The sequence below is a fragment of the Equus przewalskii genome, chromosome 2 (assembly GCF_037783145.1).
Source record: "Equus przewalskii isolate Varuska chromosome 2, EquPr2, whole genome shotgun sequence".
Classification (NCBI taxonomy): domain Eukaryota; kingdom Metazoa; phylum Chordata; class Mammalia; order Perissodactyla; family Equidae; genus Equus; species Equus przewalskii.
The window spans coordinates 17,404,678-17,424,005 of record NC_091832.1 but is presented as its reverse complement, the minus strand read 5'-3'; the positions used below and the strand labels follow the sequence as shown (position 1 = coordinate 17,424,005).

The 19,328-nt window shown below is 41.7% G+C and overlaps 1 protein-coding gene across 12 annotated transcripts in view; it reads left to right on the top strand.

Moving 5' to 3' along the window:
• The first annotated feature begins 1,521 nt into the window (after positions 1-1,521).
• Positions 1,522-19,328, top strand: part of LOC103552557 (zinc finger protein 239-like) — a 53,783-nt gene continuing 35,976 nt past the window's right edge. For 2 of the 12 annotated variants that reach the window (XR_011537436.1, XM_070610211.1), the window contains exons 1-3: positions 1,967-2,516; positions 3,950-4,165; positions 8,854-8,980. Coding sequence is in view for 7 of the 12 variants with exons in the window: in XM_070610211.1 (XP_070466312.1) it covers positions 8,881-8,980 (100 nt within the window). In the remaining 5 variants the exon portion in view is untranslated. Of the gene's footprint in view, positions 2,517-3,062; positions 3,122-3,949; positions 4,166-8,853; positions 9,735-19,328 lie in introns of those variants that run through there. The other 10 variants (XM_070610215.1, XR_011537438.1, XR_011537437.1 and 7 more) reach the window with 10 other exon arrangements.

The following is a 19,328-nucleotide window of genomic DNA, read 5'->3' as shown; positions in this document are numbered from 1 at the left end:
CTCACCCCTAACACAAGCCCATGCTGCACAGGCTGGGGACTCAACTCCACGTTGCCTCACTCTGGAACCATCCTGAACATATTTGTTACCTACTGCTGAATAACAAATTACTCCAAAACTTGGTAGCTTAAAACAACAAACAATTATTAGCTCACAATCTGTGGGTCAGGAATCTGGCATAGCTTTGCTAGATCCTCTGTCTCTTATGAGACTGCAGTCAAAGTGTTGGCTGGGACTACAGTCATCTCTAGGCTGAACAGAAGGAAGGACATGCTTCCAAGCTCACTTATGTGGTGATTGGCAGGCCTCAGGAGAGCCACTTCCAAACTTACTCACGTGGCTGTTGGCAGGCCTGAGGTCCTACCTGGTGGGAGACATCAGTTCTTTGCCACACAGACCTCTCTGGGTCCCACAAGAACAGCTCACAACAAAGCAGCTGGCTGCTCTTAGAGTGAGCAAGGGAGCGAGGGAGGGTAAAGAGGACAAGCAAGATGGAAGCCAGAATCGTTCTGTAACCTAATCTTGGAATTGATATCCCATCACTTTTGCTATATTCTCTGTTCCTTAGAAGCAAGTCACTAGGTTCAGCCCACACTCAAGGATAGTGGATTGCAAGGGCTTGAGTATCAGGAGAAGGGGTCACTGGAGGCCATTTTAGAGGCTGTCTGCCACACTGAACATTACAATTTCTGGGGCAGAGGGTAAAGAAACATGACAAATTGTGCACTGGCTCTTAAAAGATTCCTTTTGGAAGTGGCACACGTTACATTACTACACATTACCTTGCTCATATTTTGCAGCCAAACAAGTCATGCTGTCACCACTAACTTCCAAGGGATGGGAAATTGCAGTTCTACCACATACTGGGAAGAGGAAACCCATTATATTTGTGAGTGGCACTGACTACCACAGCTGCAGGTTCAACAGTGGGAGAATAGTTTAAAATTTTTGATACATCCACATACAGAACATGATGTAACTCTAACTCTAACAGATCTTAAGCAGGATATCTCCTTTAGCCCAGGATGGAAACTAGGATCAACAAGAGAGGATCATCAAATACTCTACATTATTTTATTTTTTAAAAAGCCACAGATAATTGGGGGCCCGGCAACTTCTCCACTTCCACGACTTAGTAAAAAGTAACCAAACTGACTTCTCTATCCTCAACCATCTTCCCAGACCTGCTCCACCCATCCCCTCAACCTCATATAACTAGAAGATTGGTTGCAGGGGCGGAATGGGAATCACAAGCGTCATGAATCAGCCCTGGGGGAGAGTGCCCTGGTGTTTCTCTCCAAAAATCAAGTAAGGATTCCAAGAGCTTCCCCCTACGGAGACTGGGGCTACTTGCAAGAAGCTCCTGGAAGCCTGTATGGAGACAGCAAGGCAGAGACGGGCGGCCAAGCGGCTACCACATTAAGCACACTATCTGGGGGAGGGGTGGACCCAGAGGGTGGAAGAGGTCACCCTGGGGTGGAGCCACCCATCAGAGGACCGTGCGGGAGGGAGGGCCGCCCCGACCGGCCCCGCGCCACCCTGCCTTAGAACGCCTGCCCGCCAGAGGCGCCTGTGCAGCCGTCAGTGGGAACCAGCGCGGTGACATCCCAGAGAGCGACAGGCCACGAGGGAGACACCGGTCCGTCTCCGCACTCTCAGTCCCCAACCCCCAAAGGAGCCCGACCCCGACGTGCGAGGGAGGACAAGTCATCCCGGCCCGCCCCTCCGGGAGCTCCGCGGGACGGCCGAGCTTCTACAGCGGCAGGAGAGAGGCTGCGGGCACTCCCATTGTCGCAGACCAGGAAATAAAATTAAAAAGTGGTCTTTCTCCCCTCAGCAAGGCGGAAAGAGGCGTTTCCACACGCCAGGCTGACGGCTGGGCCAGCGGACCCGGGTGCTACCGGGCGGACCCAGGGGGCGCGCCGCAGGGGCTTGTGGGAGTGTCCGCGGCTCTCTCCGCGCAGGCGCAATGCGGCCGGGCGGCGGGCTCGGCCCCGCGGCCAGGTGCCGTGGAGGTGAGGCTGGGTGGCTCTTCGCGGCAAGACTGGAGGGGCTCCTGGGTCAGCGGGAAGATGGAGATCAAAGGGCCAGAATTAGGGTGGGATTGAGGGACTTGAAACTTCAAATCTGGGGCCCGGGAGCGATGGTCCCCAAAAGAGTGTGGCGCTGCGGTTTGCCTGTGGAGGGTTCTCCAAAGCAGTCTCTTCACCCAGCTCCGCTCACGGCGGGCAGGAGCGTTAGTGGAAGCTGCCGCCCGAGTGACTTCAGGGTCCCTTTCTCCTTCAGACTCCAGTCTTGTCTCAACAGCCCTGTGCCCGGCTGCTCCCGGCTGTGAGCCCCTCAAATCGGGGCCGCGATCACTGGGTAGCGGCAGTGCGGGTCCGCCGTGTCTCTCCCCTCGCAGAGCAGCGTGTGCAAGGTGCCTCCACCCTTTGGTGCCTCAGGTTTCTCCCTAAGCGTTTGGTCGCCTGCTTTGCAATCCTGTGTCCAGAGCCCCCTATCCTGAGTTCCTCCAGGTATGTATCCAGGGACGAGCTTAGTGTAACTCTGAGCCTGGCTGGGTTTCCGACTATGGGCCTCTCGCTGGCCTCGCAGAGACTTGGGGCCTGGGAGAAAAACGCCAGCCAAGAAAAAGCTCTTCCCGAGCCCATAGGAGTCAGCTGTGCTCTTTCGAGTGAAGGCTGCAGCTCCACAGGCAGCTGGTACCCGTCTTGAGAGCACGCACCTGTGACCTGAGGCCTCCTGCCAAAACTATGAGCCAAGGCTGGAGTCTGGAGGTGGAAGGGGTTCTGGAGCTGCTGGGGCTGCAGAGGTTACTTAGCAAGGCTTGGGTCAGGCGGCCACTTTCAGAGAACAGGGAGGGACCGTGCGGGTTTTGACTCAGAATAGAGGGGAGACGATTTACCTAAGATCGTGAACGATCTGTAGGGTGGAGAAGAGAGGGCATCATAGGTCAGGGCGGTTGAGAGAATGGTTCGGGCAGGGCATAAACAGTTGTCCCAGCTGGCCACTCTGGGAGCTGCAAGGCAGGCTTGGTGTCTCATGGTTCCTTTCTCGCCCAGCTCTGCCTCCTTAACTCCCTGACCTTGCCCAAGAGGAAGATGAGATGACCAATTCCCAGGTGAGGTGCAGTTTTCCTTTTTCAGTCTAGAAGGTGTCTAGAGGAAAAAGACAGTTCCTCTTCCTTCCTTAGGAAAGAAGGAAACCAACATTTATGGAGCACTTACTGCATGCTAGATATACATAACATTGATTTTTCTTTTAATTCTCACAACGGTTGTGAGAAGTGGATGATATTCCCATTTTACAGATGAAGCAAGCAGCTCAGTGAGGTGTAGACACTTGTCAAATTCGCCAAGCTATTAGATGGTGGAGCCGGGATTCATCTCTTAAGTCTGTTGTCTCTGCTGTCCTTGTTGTCAGTGGACAAGTCTTCTTATCCAGGGACTGAGTCTAAATTGTCCACATCTAGAGGACTGGGCCTAATCTGTGAAATGAAGAACTCCAAAGGAAGTGCTCCCTTCTTTAATTTTGGTCTCTTCTATACCTAACATTCATTTATCTGCTCAGTCATGGCTGCTCTGTGCTCATTTGTAAGACCAAAACAAATTGACTTAGATACAGTTCTTACTTCAAAGTGTGCAGTTTCTTTGGGGGAGATCAATATGTTCATGCATAAAATAGAGATGACAGCAGTCCCCCGTTACCTGAGGGGAGGGATTCAGAGATCCCCAGTGGGTGCCTGAAACCATGGATAGTACTCAACTCTATACATACTGTGTTTTCTCCTAAGCAACAGGTTACCAGCCAGGTAGTGTATGCAGCGTGGATACGCTGGACAAAGGGATGATTCACATCCCAGGCAGGCTGGCAGCACGGGTCACAACTGGCGCACAATTTAAAATGTACGAATTGTTTATATCTGGAATTTTCCATTTCTTATTTTCAGACCATGGTTGACCTGGGGTAACTGAAAGTCTGGACATTGAATCTGAGGAAAGTGAAACTACGGGTAAGGGGAGACTACTACTCATGTATACAGTAAATAAATTGAAAAGAAGCCATCGCTGAGTGCCAGTCTGAGGACTGCAGTCAGTGGTATCTGTGCTAGAGGAGAGGAAAAATCAGTGTGCACCAGGTGATCAAGGAAGACTTCCTGAAGGAGGTGAGCTTTATATTTCTTAAAGATTGGAGTATATAGTGAGCTTCCATACCTCTTTCAAGTCTTCTCTTTTGTTGCTCATAATTGCTTTATGAGCTGGTATCTGATCAGTTTTTTACAATGTTTCATGTGTGCTTGAGTGGAATGTATATTCTCTAACAGTAGGTGCCAACTTCTGTAGGTGTCCATAAAATCTGACTTGTTCAAAATTTCTGTACCTTTACTAATTTATTTTTCTTTGCTTGACCCATCAGTAAGTGAGAAAAATATGTGTGGAATCTCTTTGAGTACTAGATATCTCAATTTCTCTCTGTACTTCCATTTTTAAAAATGTAATTTGAGGATGTTTTATGAGGTATATAAAAGTTTACAGTTGTTATATCTTCATGGAGAATTGAACTTTTTATCCTTATGTAGTCACATTTTATATCACTGGTGATGCTTTTTGTCTAGAAATCTATTTTGTGTGATGTTGGTATAGCTATTCCAGCTTTCTTCTGGTTCTTATTTGCCTGGTTTGTCTTTTCCCATAATTTTACTTTCAACTTTTTCATGGCCTTTTGCTTTTGGTGTATATCTTGTTAACAGTTTATAGCTGAATTCCCCCTCTCCCCCTCAATCTGATGATTTCTGCCTTTTTAGTTAGCAAATTTAGTCTATTTGCATTTAGTGTAGTTGATATATTTGATGTGTTTATCTTACATTTTAATTTTATTTGTCCATTTTTTTTTCCTGTTTTTTCCCTCCTTTCTTACCTTTTTGTTCCTGTTGTTTTTTAAGTGGTCAGAGCTTCTTTCCCTGTGTTCTTGTTTGAAATTTATAACCTATATCTATTGTTTTGGAGGTTACCCTTGAAATTTTATTATGCATATTTGCAAGTTTAAGTTTAAATGTGTTAATCCCTTTTAGAATAATGCAAGGACTTTAAAACTCTTTAGTACTGATCATATCCCTGTTTGACTTATAAGCTATTGTTTTCTGCTTTTTAATTCTGTCCTTTTAATAAATTAGATGTTATTCAAGCCATTATTTTATACAGACAGTGTTTGTTTGGATTTACGTATATATTTACCACTTGTTTGCTTGTTGTTCCCTCTTGTATCTCGGCCCTTCCTTCTGGGGTCACTTTTCTTTTTCTGGAAGTACATTCTTTAGACGTTCCCTTTTAATGCATCTTTAGACATTCCATTTGCTTTTTTTTTTTTTCACAATTGCATGTTATTTCCAGATAATTTCTTTGCTTGATCATGTTATAATTGCATCTTTTATTTTTTAAAATAACTCTTGTATTGCTGTTCTGGTTCTGTATCTGATAGTTTAAATATCTGTAATTGCTGGTAATCTAAATCTGTTTTCTGCTGACTCTCACCTTTGACTTTAATTGTAAGCTCACTGATTGCTCTTAGTATATATGTATGAGTCCCATGGGAAATTTATCTCCAGAGAGAATTGACTTCTGTTTCTGCCAGTAGCTTAGAAGATGCCACTAACATGGGATGATTCCAAGTCCTCATGGGTCCCGGGTTAGGCTAAGCTCCCCGTCCTGCAGGATACAGGGTCCCATATCCCATAGCATTGCTGCTGTTGGCATCTCTCCAAGGGGCAAACCCATCCCTTCCAACTGCCTGTCACTCTGGTCTCAGGTCACTGGGTTGTTTTGTTTTATTTTTTCCTTTTCAGTTGTGGGGAAAAGAGTTGTCCTTTTTCTTTGGTTCTAGTTAGATGGAATTCCTTGTTTTTGTAAAATAATGTTACTGACCTGTAAAACTTATAAATATTTTTACCATCTGATTTGGTATTTTTCAACTTCACTAGTAATCCAGGAGATGTTAATTATAATATAATGAAATGGCATTTTTGCCACTTGTCAAATTGGCAGAGATTTCCAGTAAAACCAAAACTCTCAAATACTTTTAAATTAAGTGTCATTTTGCCACAAACTTTTTGAAGGGCTTTTGGAAATATGTGTCAAAAGTCTTTGACCTCACAATTCTACTTCTAGGAATTTTCCATAAGAAAAAGAGCTGATGAATGTATAAAATTTAAATACAGTGATATCACTTGCAGTACCATTACAATAATGAAAACGGGGAAGCAACTTAAGTGTCCAGTATAGGGAGATTCTTAAATAAATTATGATATAACCACGTGGTGAACCACTATGCAGTCATTAACAAGGTGTGGAAGAATATTTACTAATAAGGAAAAATGTTCATGATGTTTTCTTTCAAAAATGTTAAAAAAAATCTCCAATTTTTAAAATTTTCATATATATTCCAAAATGTAAGTACAGTTGTCCTCTCTTATCCATGGTTTCACTTTCCACAGTTTCCGTTACCCACAGTCAACTGCCATCCAAAAATATTAAGTGGAAAATTGCAGAAATAAACAATTCATAAGTTTTAAATTGCACACTGTTCTGAGTAGTGTGATAAAATCTCATGCTGTCTGCCATCAACTCTGTCCTACCTGGGATGTGATTATGCCTTTGCCCAATGTATCCACCCTTTATATGCTACCTGCCTCATAGTCATTAGTAGCCTTCTTGGTTATCAGATCGATAGTCGTGGTATTTCAGTGCTTGTGCTCACGTAACCTTATTTTAGTTAATAATGGCCCCAAAGCACAAGGGTAGTGATGCTGGCAATTCAGATATGCCAAACAGAAGTCATAAGGTGCTTCCTTTAAGTGAAAAGGTGAAAGTTCTCACTTAATAAGGAAAGAAAAAAATTGTATGCTGAGGTTGCTAAGATCTAAGGTAACTTTTACTACAGTATATTGTTATAATTGTTCTATTTTATTATTGGTTATTGTTGTTAATCTCTTACTAAGCCTAATTTATAAATTGAACTTTATCATAAGTATGTAAATACAGGAAAACACAATGTATGTAGGGTTGGGTACTGTCTGCGGTTTCAGGCATCCACTGGAGGTCTTGGAATGTGTCCCCTGCAGATAAGGAGGGACCACTGCAGTAGTTATTTTTGGGCAATGTGATTATATATTTTGTTTTCTTTTCTGTAGTTTTCTCTATTTTCTATAATAATTAGCACTTTTGTTATCAGAAAAAAGCAAACGAAATGTGATTCTCTTTGTGGGGGTGGGAGGTGGGGGTTATTTGACGTGTTCGTTGCTTTGACATCAAATTTTCTTTCCATAGATGAATGGTAATTATGTCAGTACGTACCCTAGGAAAAAAGTCATAATTTAAGTGTCTAGCCTAGAAATACAAGCCAGCACTGTGTCAAACTGGTGGGCTAGATTAGAGACTAAGAGTTGCCAATGTATTTTTTTTTATTATATAAAAAGAGTTTGGAGCATTTAGAAAAATCCTAAGCCAAGTGAATAAATAGTACAGCTGTATTGCAAAGACATTCTAGAAGCAAGGAATGTAAAGAAAAACCAGAGATTGTACTTTCTTTACATAAGAGCAAATAGAGCATGGGCTGAGAGGTTTCCCTTATATCAGCAGCTAATTTATGTGTGTCTGCTACTCACTGTGTGCAGGATCATTATAGATGTGAGAACGTTTCAACACTGCAAGTGATTTTTCAGCATAATCTGTAGTGGTACAGCCATGTATACACTTGAGGTTGATTGTGCTTTAATAGCTGAAATTAAAACCTAGGGTTGGGCATTAAAAACTGTAGTTTTAGGCATTTATATGACATATTTCTATTATATTTAGGAATAAATTTTAGAAAAATAACAAACTATAACTGCTGTGGTTATTCATTATTGACTAAGAACAAATCCAATTTTATGTATGTATCTGAGTAAATTTGTAAAACAAACTCCTCAATAAATTTTGTCAATCTCCTGATATTCAAGACCAAGTCAAAATATTAGCAGTGTCCCTATATTCAAGACCACCCTGAATATTTTCATTTTTACAGCCAGTTCCCAAAAGCTTCCCATAATTAAGAATTGAAAATGAGTGCTAGAGTATGCACATACCTAATTACTGGGAATTTATTTTGATCCACTTTGTTTTTAAAGTTGCTATATCTCTAGATTTAGCAATTTTGCATTAATTCACTGTTATGAATATTTTATATAGGAAATAACTTTTTGATAGTTGAGAAACAGAATTAAGACAGTGGATAGGTATCCAGAACATACATATTAAGGGTACCTTCAAGTATATAATATATAGTCTTAGAAAATAGGAGTTAAGGGGCTGGCCTGGTGACATAGCGGTTAAGTTCGCATGCTCCACTTTGGTGGCCCAGGGTTTGCCGGTTCAGATCCTGGGTCCCTCCAAGCCCCCCAGTACATAGTTGTATATCCTAGTTGTGAATGCCTCGTTGTGCTATGTGGGACGCCACCTCAACACGGCCTGATGAGCGGTGGCATGTCCGCATCCGGCATCTGAACCAGCGAAACCTGGGCTGCCGGATTTTGCCCAACCGGAGCTCGTGAACTTAACCACTCAGCCCCAGGGCCGGCCCCTTTAAATTGGTTTTTAAGAGCCTTTTGTATTAGTAGGGTTGGTGAGCATCTATGTTAGATATATGTATCTTTTAAATTGTTTTTATTCTTTTAATTATCCTTATGGCTCGGGGCAGAGCTCTGAAGCCCCTTTGATTCTGCCTTCCCTTCTCAGTGTTGCCAGGTTGACCCTTTGTACCACGAACGCTGGTGTAGATGCTTGCTCACTGAAGAGGCATTACTGTTCATTGGTGTTTTAGGAACCTGTTACGTTCAAGGATGTGGCCATGGACTTCACCGAGGAGGAGTGGGGGCTACTAGACCCTGCACAAAGGGCCCTGTACAAAGAGGTGATGCTGGAGATCTACGGCAGCCTGGTCTCAGTGGGTGAGGACAAATGTGCTTTCAAGAACTTTTGTTTCCTTGGTCGTTAAAAGCTGTCAGCTCTTAAAGTGTTTAACTAAGCGAGAGCTTGCGATTCAAATATCAGAATGTCCAAATCAGTATTGAGAGAAAAATGTTGCTACCTAAGTAAAAACCTGCTTCCCCTCCCCCATTTGTATTTCTTTTTTGTTGTTGTTGGGGTGAAATTCACACAACAATGTTAACTACTTTAAAGTGTCCAATTCAGTGGCGTTTAGTTACATACAGTGTTGTATGACCACCTCTTCTGTCTCCAAAACGTTTTCATCACCCGGAAAGAAAAACCCCGTACCTGGTGAGCAGTCGCTCCCCATTCCCCCCTCCCTGTAATTGCTTTTTAATTTGAAGAATATTGAAACAAAGTATATTGCATATAAAGTAAAAAGTGTCTTTCAGACTATTTTCTATTTATGTGTAAGCAAGCAGAAAATATATAGCTCACACATATATTTAATGTCTATTCATGTATTTATCTATTTGTTTATTTTACAAAAATAAGTTCTACAACTTTTCTTTCAGTCACTAATATACATTAGATATCTTTACATGTCAAAATATTTAGACCTATTTCAGTCTTTTTAATGGCTGTATCATATTCCATTGTATGATGTATTGATGTACTGAAATTGATTTTTTAACCAGTGCTTTATTGATGGATATTTAAGATACCAATTTTTCTCTATTATAAATAATGCTGAAATAAATGTCCTTGTACTTGTATTTTCAGATACTTACTCCATTATTTCTATAGAATCAATATCTACAAGAGGAATTGGTGGGTCAGAGATGATATCTCTACTTTGCTATCAAATTGCCCCCTGAGAAGTTTGAATCAGTTATCTTCTCATCATGAGAATTCCCATTCTCCACACTCTCACTGACTTGTAATCTTTTTATTCTTTGCCTGTCTGAAAAGTAGAAATTACCACCTTCTGACTTTCTGCTAGTCTTCTCTTCCTCACAGTAAAATAGAAACTCTGCTCTTCAAGTTGCTTAGGCCAAAAACCCTGAAGTCATCCCTGACTCCGTTTCTCTCTCACCTCCTAATGAATCCGTCAGCAAATCTGCCAGCTCGCTTTCAGGTTGTATCCAGAATCCAGTAACCCCTCACCACCTCCACTGCCAGTACCCTAACCTGATCGGCCAACCTTCCTCCCTCATTATGGAATAGCTTCCTCCCTGGTCTTCCTTCCTTCCTCACCCCATCCAGGCCCGTTTTTCATATGGCGATCACTCTCATCTTTTAAAACTCTAATTCAAATGCAAACCTTTTCATATGAGTGTCCTTCAGCTGGTGAATGGTTAAACAAACTGTGGTACGTCCATGCTATGGAATGCTGCTCAGCAGTAGAAAGGAACAAACAGTTGATTCACACAGCACCTTGGACAGATCTGAAGGGAACTGTACTAAGTAAAAAAAAAAAAAAAAAGTCAATCTCAAAAGACTACATACCGTATGATTTCATTTATATAACATTCTTGAAAAGACAAAATTGTAGAGATGCAGAACAGCCTAGTGGTTGCCAGGGATCAGGGATGGGGAGAAGTGGGGAGTGAGATGGATCTGGCTATGAAAGAGCAGCATGAGGGGTCCTGTGATCAAACGGTTCTACGTCTTGACTGTGGGAGTTACACATCTCCACATGTAATGAAATTGCGTAGAACTAAGTACACACACACTCACAAATGAGTGCATATAAAATTGGTGAAACTTGAATGAGGTCTGGGAATTATTGACCTCATCATCTTAAATGGAAGCAAAATTATAAAAATTTGATTTGAAAAAATATATTTTCTGTAGAAATCTTAGAAAATACAGATGATTAATGAAATTCTATTCCACATTTTATTTTTAAAGGTTTTATTTTTCCTTTTTGTCCCCAAAGCCCCCTGGTACATAGTTGTGTATTTTTAGTTGTGGGTCCTTCTAGTTGTGGCATGTGGGACACCACCTCAGCATGGCTTGATGAGTGGTGCCACGTCCACACCCAGGATCCGAACTGGCGAAACCCTGGGCTGCTGAAGTGGAGCGTGTGAACTCAACCACTTGGCCACGGGGCTGGCCCCCACATTTTGTTTTTAAGTATATTCTATTAAAAAGGGAATATTATTCAGTGCTAAAAACAAATGAGCTATCAAGCCATGAAAAGACATGGAGGAAACTTAAATGCATATTGATAAGTGAAAGAAGCCAATCTGAAAAGGCTACATACTATATGATTCCAACTGTATAACATTCTGAAAAAGGAAAAACTATAGAGACAATAAAAAGATGGTCTCCAGAGGTTAGAGGGGCAGTGGAATTATTAGGCAGAGCACAGAGGATTTTTGGACAGTGAAAATATTTTGTATGATACTGTAATGGTGGATACATGTCATTATACATTTGTCAAAACCCATGGGGTATACAACACCAAGAATGAACCCTAATGTAAACTATGGACTTTGGGTGATAATTTCAACATAGGTTTGTTGATTATAACACATGTACTACTCTGTCCAGGGATGTTGATAGTGAGGGAGGTTTGTTGAGGGAAAAGGGGAACGGGCAGGGGGCATATAGGAACTCTGTATATTTTCTGCTCAGTTTTGCTGTGAATCTAAAATTACTCTATAAAATAAAGTCTATTTAAAAAACAAAACACTGCAGCAAAAACAAAAAACCAAAGTAAAGCAGTTGGGGTTAGAAAAATCAAACCCACAAACCAGAGAAAACATCTTGTAACATTTCATGTGTGTGCTTCCATTATTATTTCTGATACATAATATATACACATATGTAAATATGTATTTATACAAAATGGGGTTATACAATTCATACTTTTGTAATCTGCACTTTGCATTCAATCTATTGTGCCCATCTTTCTTTTTTTTTAATCTTTTCTGACTCATCAATCTCTTTCAGAAGATCCTTACCCCTAAAAGTTAACGGAAGTACATGCATACAAAATTTTTTATACGTTTCAGGAGATTCATCAACTCCTTAAGCCCATCCGTGAACCCGTATCCATTTTAATAGCTGCATAGTATTCCATTGTGTGGAACTACCTTGATTTATCCAAACATTTATTAATTGAATTAAATATGCTGGACACTGCTCTCGACACTGGGGATACAGCAGTGGACAAAACAAGTATCACCATGTGACATTTACAATGGGGGGAGAGATAGACAATAAATAAGTATGTATTAAATGACAGTGGGTGCCCCAAAGCAGGGTGAGGAAAGGTGGGGGTAATGGCAGGGTGGAGTGTGATCGGGGAAGGCCTCTCTGATAAGGTGACGTTTGGTCGGGGATCTGAAGGAAGTGAGGGAGCAAGCATTGGGGATATCTGGGGGAAGAACATTCCATAAACAGTCCCTTATTATTGTGTCTTAGTCCCTTTGGGCTGCTGTAACAAAATACCACAGAGCAGGTGGCTATACACAACAGAAATTTATTTTTCACAGTTCTGGAGGCTGGAGGTCTAAGATCAGAGTGTCAGTTTGGTCTCCGTGTGGCAGACTTCTCTTTGTATCCTCATATGGCTGGTGGACTCTGTGGGACTTCTTTTAAAAGGGCACTAATTCCAGTCTTGAGGGCTCTGCCCTTATGACCTAGTCACTTCCCAAAGGCCCCACGTCCTAATACCATCACCTTGGGCATTAGGTCTTAATTTGGGGGGACATGAATATTCAGACCATAGCATGTTGAATGTACGCCTCCTTTCCACTTATTTTCCTGTTAAACAGTACTTCAATCTGCATTATTGTACATTTGTCTGATTATTTCCTTAAGACAACTTTCTAGAAGTAGAATTGTGATGTCAAAGTGTAAGTACATTTTAAGGCTTTTAACACTCACCCCCGCAATGGAAATATCTCTATGCAAGCCGTTGTTCAAAGTACTTCACTGGAATTAACTGGTTTAATCTTTACAATAACCCTGTGAGATAGATGGGTATTAACATCATCCCCATTTTGTAGAGAAGGAAACTGAGGCACAGATATCTATTTTTCTGTCTATTCTGTAACCTCGTTACTTTTTAGTCACTGGTTCATCATGGACATGACTCCATATCAGTATATCCAGATCTGCCTCATCCTGTTTTTTTAACCTCATCCTTTTTTAAGAGCTGGACTGTATTCCATTGTACAGAAACACCGTAACTCATTCTAGTCTCCTCTTGATGGACATTTAGGCTATTTCCAGTCTGGCAGTATTATAATGTTGCAGTTAACATTCTTTTTTTTTTTTTTTTTTTTTATTAATGTTATGATAGATTACAAGCTTGTGAGATTTCAGTTGTACATTTTTGTTAGTCATGTTGTGGGTACACCACTTCCCCCTCTGTACCCTCCCCCCACCCCCCCTTTTCCCTGGTAACCACCGATCAGATCTCCTTCTCAATATACTAATTTCCACCTATGAGTGGAGTCATATAGAGATCGTCTTTCTCTGACTGACTTATTTTGCTTAACATAATGCCCTCGAGGTCCATCCACGTTGTTGTGAATGGGCCAATTTCGTCTTTTTTTATGGCTGAGTAGTATTCCATTGTGTATATATACCACATCTTCTTTATCCAATCATCAGTTTCTGGGCATGTAGGCTGGTTCCACGTCTTGGCTATTGTAAATAATGCTGCGATGAACATAGGGGTGCAACGGACTCTTGAGATATCTGTTATCAGGTTCTTAGGATAGATACCCAGTAATGGGATGGCTGGGTCATAGGGTATTTCTATTTTTAACTTTTTGAGAAATCTCCATACTGTTTTCCATAGTGGCTGTACCAGTTTGCATTCCCACCAACAGTGTATGAGGGTTCCTTTTTCTCCGCAACCTCTCCAACATTTGTCGTTCTTGGTTTTGGATGTTTTTGCCAATCTAACGGGGGTAAGGTGATATCTTAGTGTAGTTTTGATTTGCATTTCCCTGATGATTAGCGATGATGAACATCTTTTCATGTGTCTATTGGCCATATTCATATCTTCTTTTGAGAAATGTCTGTTCATGTCCTCTGCCCATTTTTTGATCGGGTTGTTTGTTTTTTTGTTGTTAAGCAGTGTGAGTTCTTTGTATATTATGGAGATTAACCCTTTGTCGGATAAGTGGCTTGTAAATATTTTTTCCCAATTAGTGAGCTGTTTTTTTGTTTCAATCCTGTTTTCCCTTGCCTTGAAGAAGCTCTTTAGTCTGATGAAGTCCCATTTGTTTATTCTTTCTATTGTTTCCCTCAACTGAGGAGTTACAGTGTCCGAAAAGATTCTTTTGAAACTGATGTCAAAGAGTGTACTGCCTATATTCTCTTCCAAAAGACTTATTGTCTCAGGCCTAATCTTTAGGTCTTTGATCCATTTTGAGTTTATTTTGGTGTGTGGTGAAAAAGAGTGGTCAATTTTCAATCTTTTGCATGTGGCTGTCCAGTTTTCCCAGCACCATTTGTTGAAGAGACTTTCTTTTCTCCATTGTAGGCCCTCTGCTCCTTTGTCGAAGATTAGCTGTCCATAGATGTGTGGTTTTATCTCTGGGCTTTCAATTCTGTTCCATTGATCTGTGGACCTGTTTTTGTATTAGTACCATGCTGTTTTAATCACTGTAGCTTTGTAGTATGTTTTGAAATCGGGGATTGTGATTCCGCCGGCTTTGTTTTTCTTGCTCAGGATTGCTTTAGCAATTCGCGGTCTTTTGTTCCCCCATATGAATTTTAGGATTGTTTGTTCAATTTCTGTGAAGAATGTTCTTGGGATTCTGATTGGGATAGCATTGAATCTGTATATTGCTTTAGGTAGTATGGACATTTTAACTATGTTTATTCTTCCAATCCATGTACAAGGAATGTTTTTCCATCTCTTTATGTCATCGCCTATTTCTTTCAAGAAAGTCTTGTAGTTTTCATTGTATAGATCCTTCACTTCCTTGGTTAAGTTTATCCCAAGGTATTTTATTCTTTTCGTTGCGATTGTGAATGGGATAGAGTTCTTGAGTTCTTTTTCTGTTAGTTTATTGTTAGTGTATAGAAATGCTACTGATTTATGCACGTTAATTTTATACCCTGCTACTTTGCTGTAGTTGTTGATTATTTCTAATAGTTTTTCTGTGGATTCTTTGAGGTTTTCTATGTATAAGATCATGTCGTCTGCAAACAACGAGAGTTTTACTTCTTCGTTACCTATTTGGATTCCTTTTATTTCTTTTTCCTGCCGAATTGCTCTGGCCAGCACCTCCAGTACTATGTTGAATAGGAGTGGTGAAAGTGGGCACCCTTGTCTTGTTCCTGTCCTCAGAGGGATGGCTTTCAGCTTTTGTCCATTGAGTATGATGTTGGCTGTGGGTCTATCATATATGGCCTTTATTATGTTGAGGTACTTTCCTTCTATACCCATTTTACTGAGGGTTTTTATCATAAATGGGTGTTGGATCTTGTCGAATGCTTTCTCTGCATCTATTGAGATGATCATGTGGTTTTTGTTTTTCATTTTGTTGATGTAGTGTATCACGTTGATTGACTTGCGGATGTTGAACCATCCCTGTGTCCCTGGTATAAATCCCACTTGATCATGGTGTATAATCTTTTTGATGTATTGCTGTAATCGGTTTGCCAAAATTTTGTTGAGGATTTTTGCATCTATGTTCATCAGTGATATCGGCCTGTAGTTCTCCTTCTTTGTGTTGTCCTTGTCAGGTTTGGGGATCAGAGTGATGTTGGCTTCATAGAATGTGTTAGGGAGTTCTCCATCTTTCTCAATTTTCTGGAACAGTTTGAGGAGAAAAGGTATTAAGTCTTCTTTGAATGTTTGGTAGAATTCTCCAGAGAAGCCGTCTGGTCCTGGACTCTTGTTTTTGGGGAGGTTTTTGATTACCGTTTCTATTTCCTTGCTTGTGATTGGTCTATTCAGATTCTCCATTTCTTCCTGATTCAGTTTGGGGAGATTGTAGGAGTCTAGGAATTTGTCCATTTCTTCCAGGTTGTTCAATTTGTTGGCATATAGTTTTTCATAGTATTCTCTTATGATCTCTTGTATTTCATTGGTGTCTGTTGTGATTTCTCCTCTGTCATTCCTGATTTTATTAATTTGCGATTTCTCTCTTCTTTTCTTGGTGAGTCTGGCTAGGAGTTTGTCAATTTTGTTAATTCTTTCGAAGAACCAACTCTTTGTTTCATTGATCCTTTCTATTGTCTTTTTTGTTTCAATATCGTTTATTTCTGCTCTTATTTTTATTATTTCCCTCCTTCTACTGACTCTGGGCTTTGTTTGTTCTTCTTTTTCTAGTTCTGTTAGGTGTCGTTTGAGGTTGCTTACGTGAGCTTTTTCTTGTTTAGTGAGGTGAGCCTGTATTGCGATGAATTTCCCTCTTAGGACTGCTTTTGCTGCATCCCAAATGATTTGGTATGTCGTGTTCTCATTTTCATTTGTCTCCAGATAATATTTGATTTCTTCTTTAATTTCTTCAATGATCCATTGTTTGTTGAGAAGCGTGTTGTTTAGTCTCCACATTTTTGCACCTTTCTCTGCTTTTTTCTTGTAGTTGATTTCTAGTTTAATAGCGTTATGATCAGAAAAGATGCTTGATATTATTTCAACTCTCTTGTATTTATTGATGTTTGCTTTGGTTCCCAAAATATGGTCAATCCTTGAGAATGTTCCATGTGCACTTGAGAAGAATGTGTAACCTGCTGTTTTTGGATGAAGTGTTCTATATATATCTATTAAGTCCATCTGGTCTAATTTTTCATTTAATTCTATTATTTCCTTGTTGATTTTCTGTCTGGATGTTCTGTCCATTGGTGTTAATGGTGTGTTGAGGTCCCCTACTATTATTGTATTGTTGTTGATGTCTTCTTTTAGTTCTATTAAGAGTTGCTTTACAAATTTTGGTGCTCCTGTGTTGGGTGCGTATATATTTATAAGTGTTATGTCTTCTTGGTGGAGAGTCCCTTTTATCATTATATACTGTCCCTCTTTATCTTTCTTTATCTGTTTTGCTTTGAAATCTACCTTGTCTGATATTAATATAGCGACACCTGCTTTCTTTTGTTCATTATTAGCTTGGAGTATTGTTCTCCATCCCTTCACTCTGAGTCTGTGTTTGTCTTTGGGGCTGAGGTGTGTTTCCTGGAGGCAGCATATTGTTGGATCTTGTTCTTTGATCCATCCTGCCACTCTGTGTCTTTTGATTGGGGAGTTCAATCCATTTACATTTAGAGTGATTATTGAGACGTGGGGGCCTACCACTACCATTTTGTGTCTTGTTTTCCGGTTTTCTTCAGTTTCCTTTGTTTCTCGTCCCATGGTTTAATCTGTTCTGATGTAGAGCTGCTACTCTCTGTTGTTGTCCTTCTACTTATCTCCTCTGCTCTTGGTTTTGTAGCCCCTTTCCTTTTTTGGATTTTTCAGGAATGAGGGTTTTCCTGAGGATTTCCTGAAGAGGAGGTTTTGTGGCAATGAACTCCCTTAATTTTTGTTTATCTGGGAAAGTTTTTATTTCTCCATCATATTTGAAGGATATTTTCGCTGGGTAGAGAATTCTCGGCTGTAGATTTTTGTCCTTCAGATTTTTGAATATATCATTCCACTCTCTTCTAGCCTGTAAAGTTTCTGCTGAGAAATCTGCTGATAGCCTGATGGGGGTTCCTTTGTAGGTTAGTTTCTTTTGCCTGGCTGTCCTTAATATTTTCTCCTTGTCGTTGACTTTTGCTAGCTTCACTACTATATGCCGTGGAGTTGGTCTTCTTGCATTGATAAAGTTTGGAGATCTATTGGCTTCTGTCACCTGAAGATCCATCTCCCTCACCAGATTTGGGAAGTTCTCAGCCATTATTTCTTTGAATAGGTTTTCTGCCCCTTTCTCCTTCTCTTCTCCCTCTGGTATACCTATAATCCTTACGTTGCATCTCCTAATTGTGTCTGATAATTCTCGGAGAGTTTCTTCATTTCTTTTAAGTCTTGCTTCTCTCTCCTCCTCTGCCTGCAACAATTCTATATTGCCATCTTCCAAATTGCTAATTCTTTCCTCCATATTATCGGCCCTACTGTTCAGAGCATCTAGATTTTTCTTAATCTCCTCTATTGTGTTCTTCATTTCCAATATTTCTGTTTGGTTCTTCTTTATCGTATCAAACTCTTTTGTGACATAGCTCCTGAACTCGTTGAGTTGTTGGTCAGAATTCTCTCTTAACTCATTGAGAATCTTAATGATGGCTGTTTTGAAGTCATCATCATTTAGGTTATATATCTCATTTTCTTTGGGATTGTTTTCTGTGTATTTGTTACTTTCTTTCTGTTCTGGAGATTTAATGTATTTTTTCATATTGCTTGATGATGTTGATTTGTGCCTCCGCATGGAGATAGAGTTTAGTTGCTCCTTTCACTTGTTTCAGCTGCTGCGGTGGGGGGAGCAGCTGTTTATACTTCACCAACCAGGAACCCTGTCTGTAGTTGCTAACTGGGCCTGGGCCCCTCTTCGTAGCCACAGTGGCCCTTTGGATTCCCTCCTCTGCCGTGGGGGCCGTCACAGGGGGGCTTCAGGCTGCAGGTGCCTACTGTTGTTGCCCACCTAGATGCGCTCTCTCCTTGGGGTCTGCAACGGTGTTATGGGCTTTTCCAGCGGCCAGGGGAGGGATCACTTATATTTGTCGCTCCGTTGCTGTCGGCACCCACCAAATCTCACTTGTCCTCTATGGGTCGCAGGAGAGCTATTGGCATCTTCTACAGTCTGTGGTTAGTACACCTAGCTATGCTGCTTTTGCCCTGGGGTCTTCCAGCCTTGTGGCTGGCGGCTGGGTGCCTTCTACTGGTGCTGTGCAGAGGCTTTCCCTAAGGCTGCTGTGAGCCTGTAGGGTTTCCCCCTAGGCTACTAAGCTGGGTCTCTGGAACTCTCTCCAGCCCCAGTCCTCTCCGAGATCTCCGGCAATCCCTAGCCTCACGGGGTGGGCAACGGCAGCTGGGGGTCGCCCCGCCCTCTGGGATTCTCTCCGGGCCTCTCCCGGAGCCGTGAATGCTCAGCGTGGCCCCTCTGCTAACGGCACACAGAGAGTTTTGTCTGCTGCCTGGCGGAGCTCCGGCGCTTCCCCTCCGGGTCACAGAACCGGCCTTTGAGAGTTCCCCCAGCCCCGGTCCTCTCCTCTCCGAGATCTCCGGCAATCCCTAGTCCCACGGGGCGGGCAACGGCAGCTGGGGGTCGCCCCGCCCTCTGGGCTTCTCTCCGGGCCTCTCCCGGGAGCCCTGAATGCTGGGCGTGGCCCCTCTGCTAATGGCAGACAGAGAGTTTTGTCTGCTGCCTGGCGGAGCTCCAGCGCTTCCCCTCCGGGTCGCAGGACCGGCCTTTG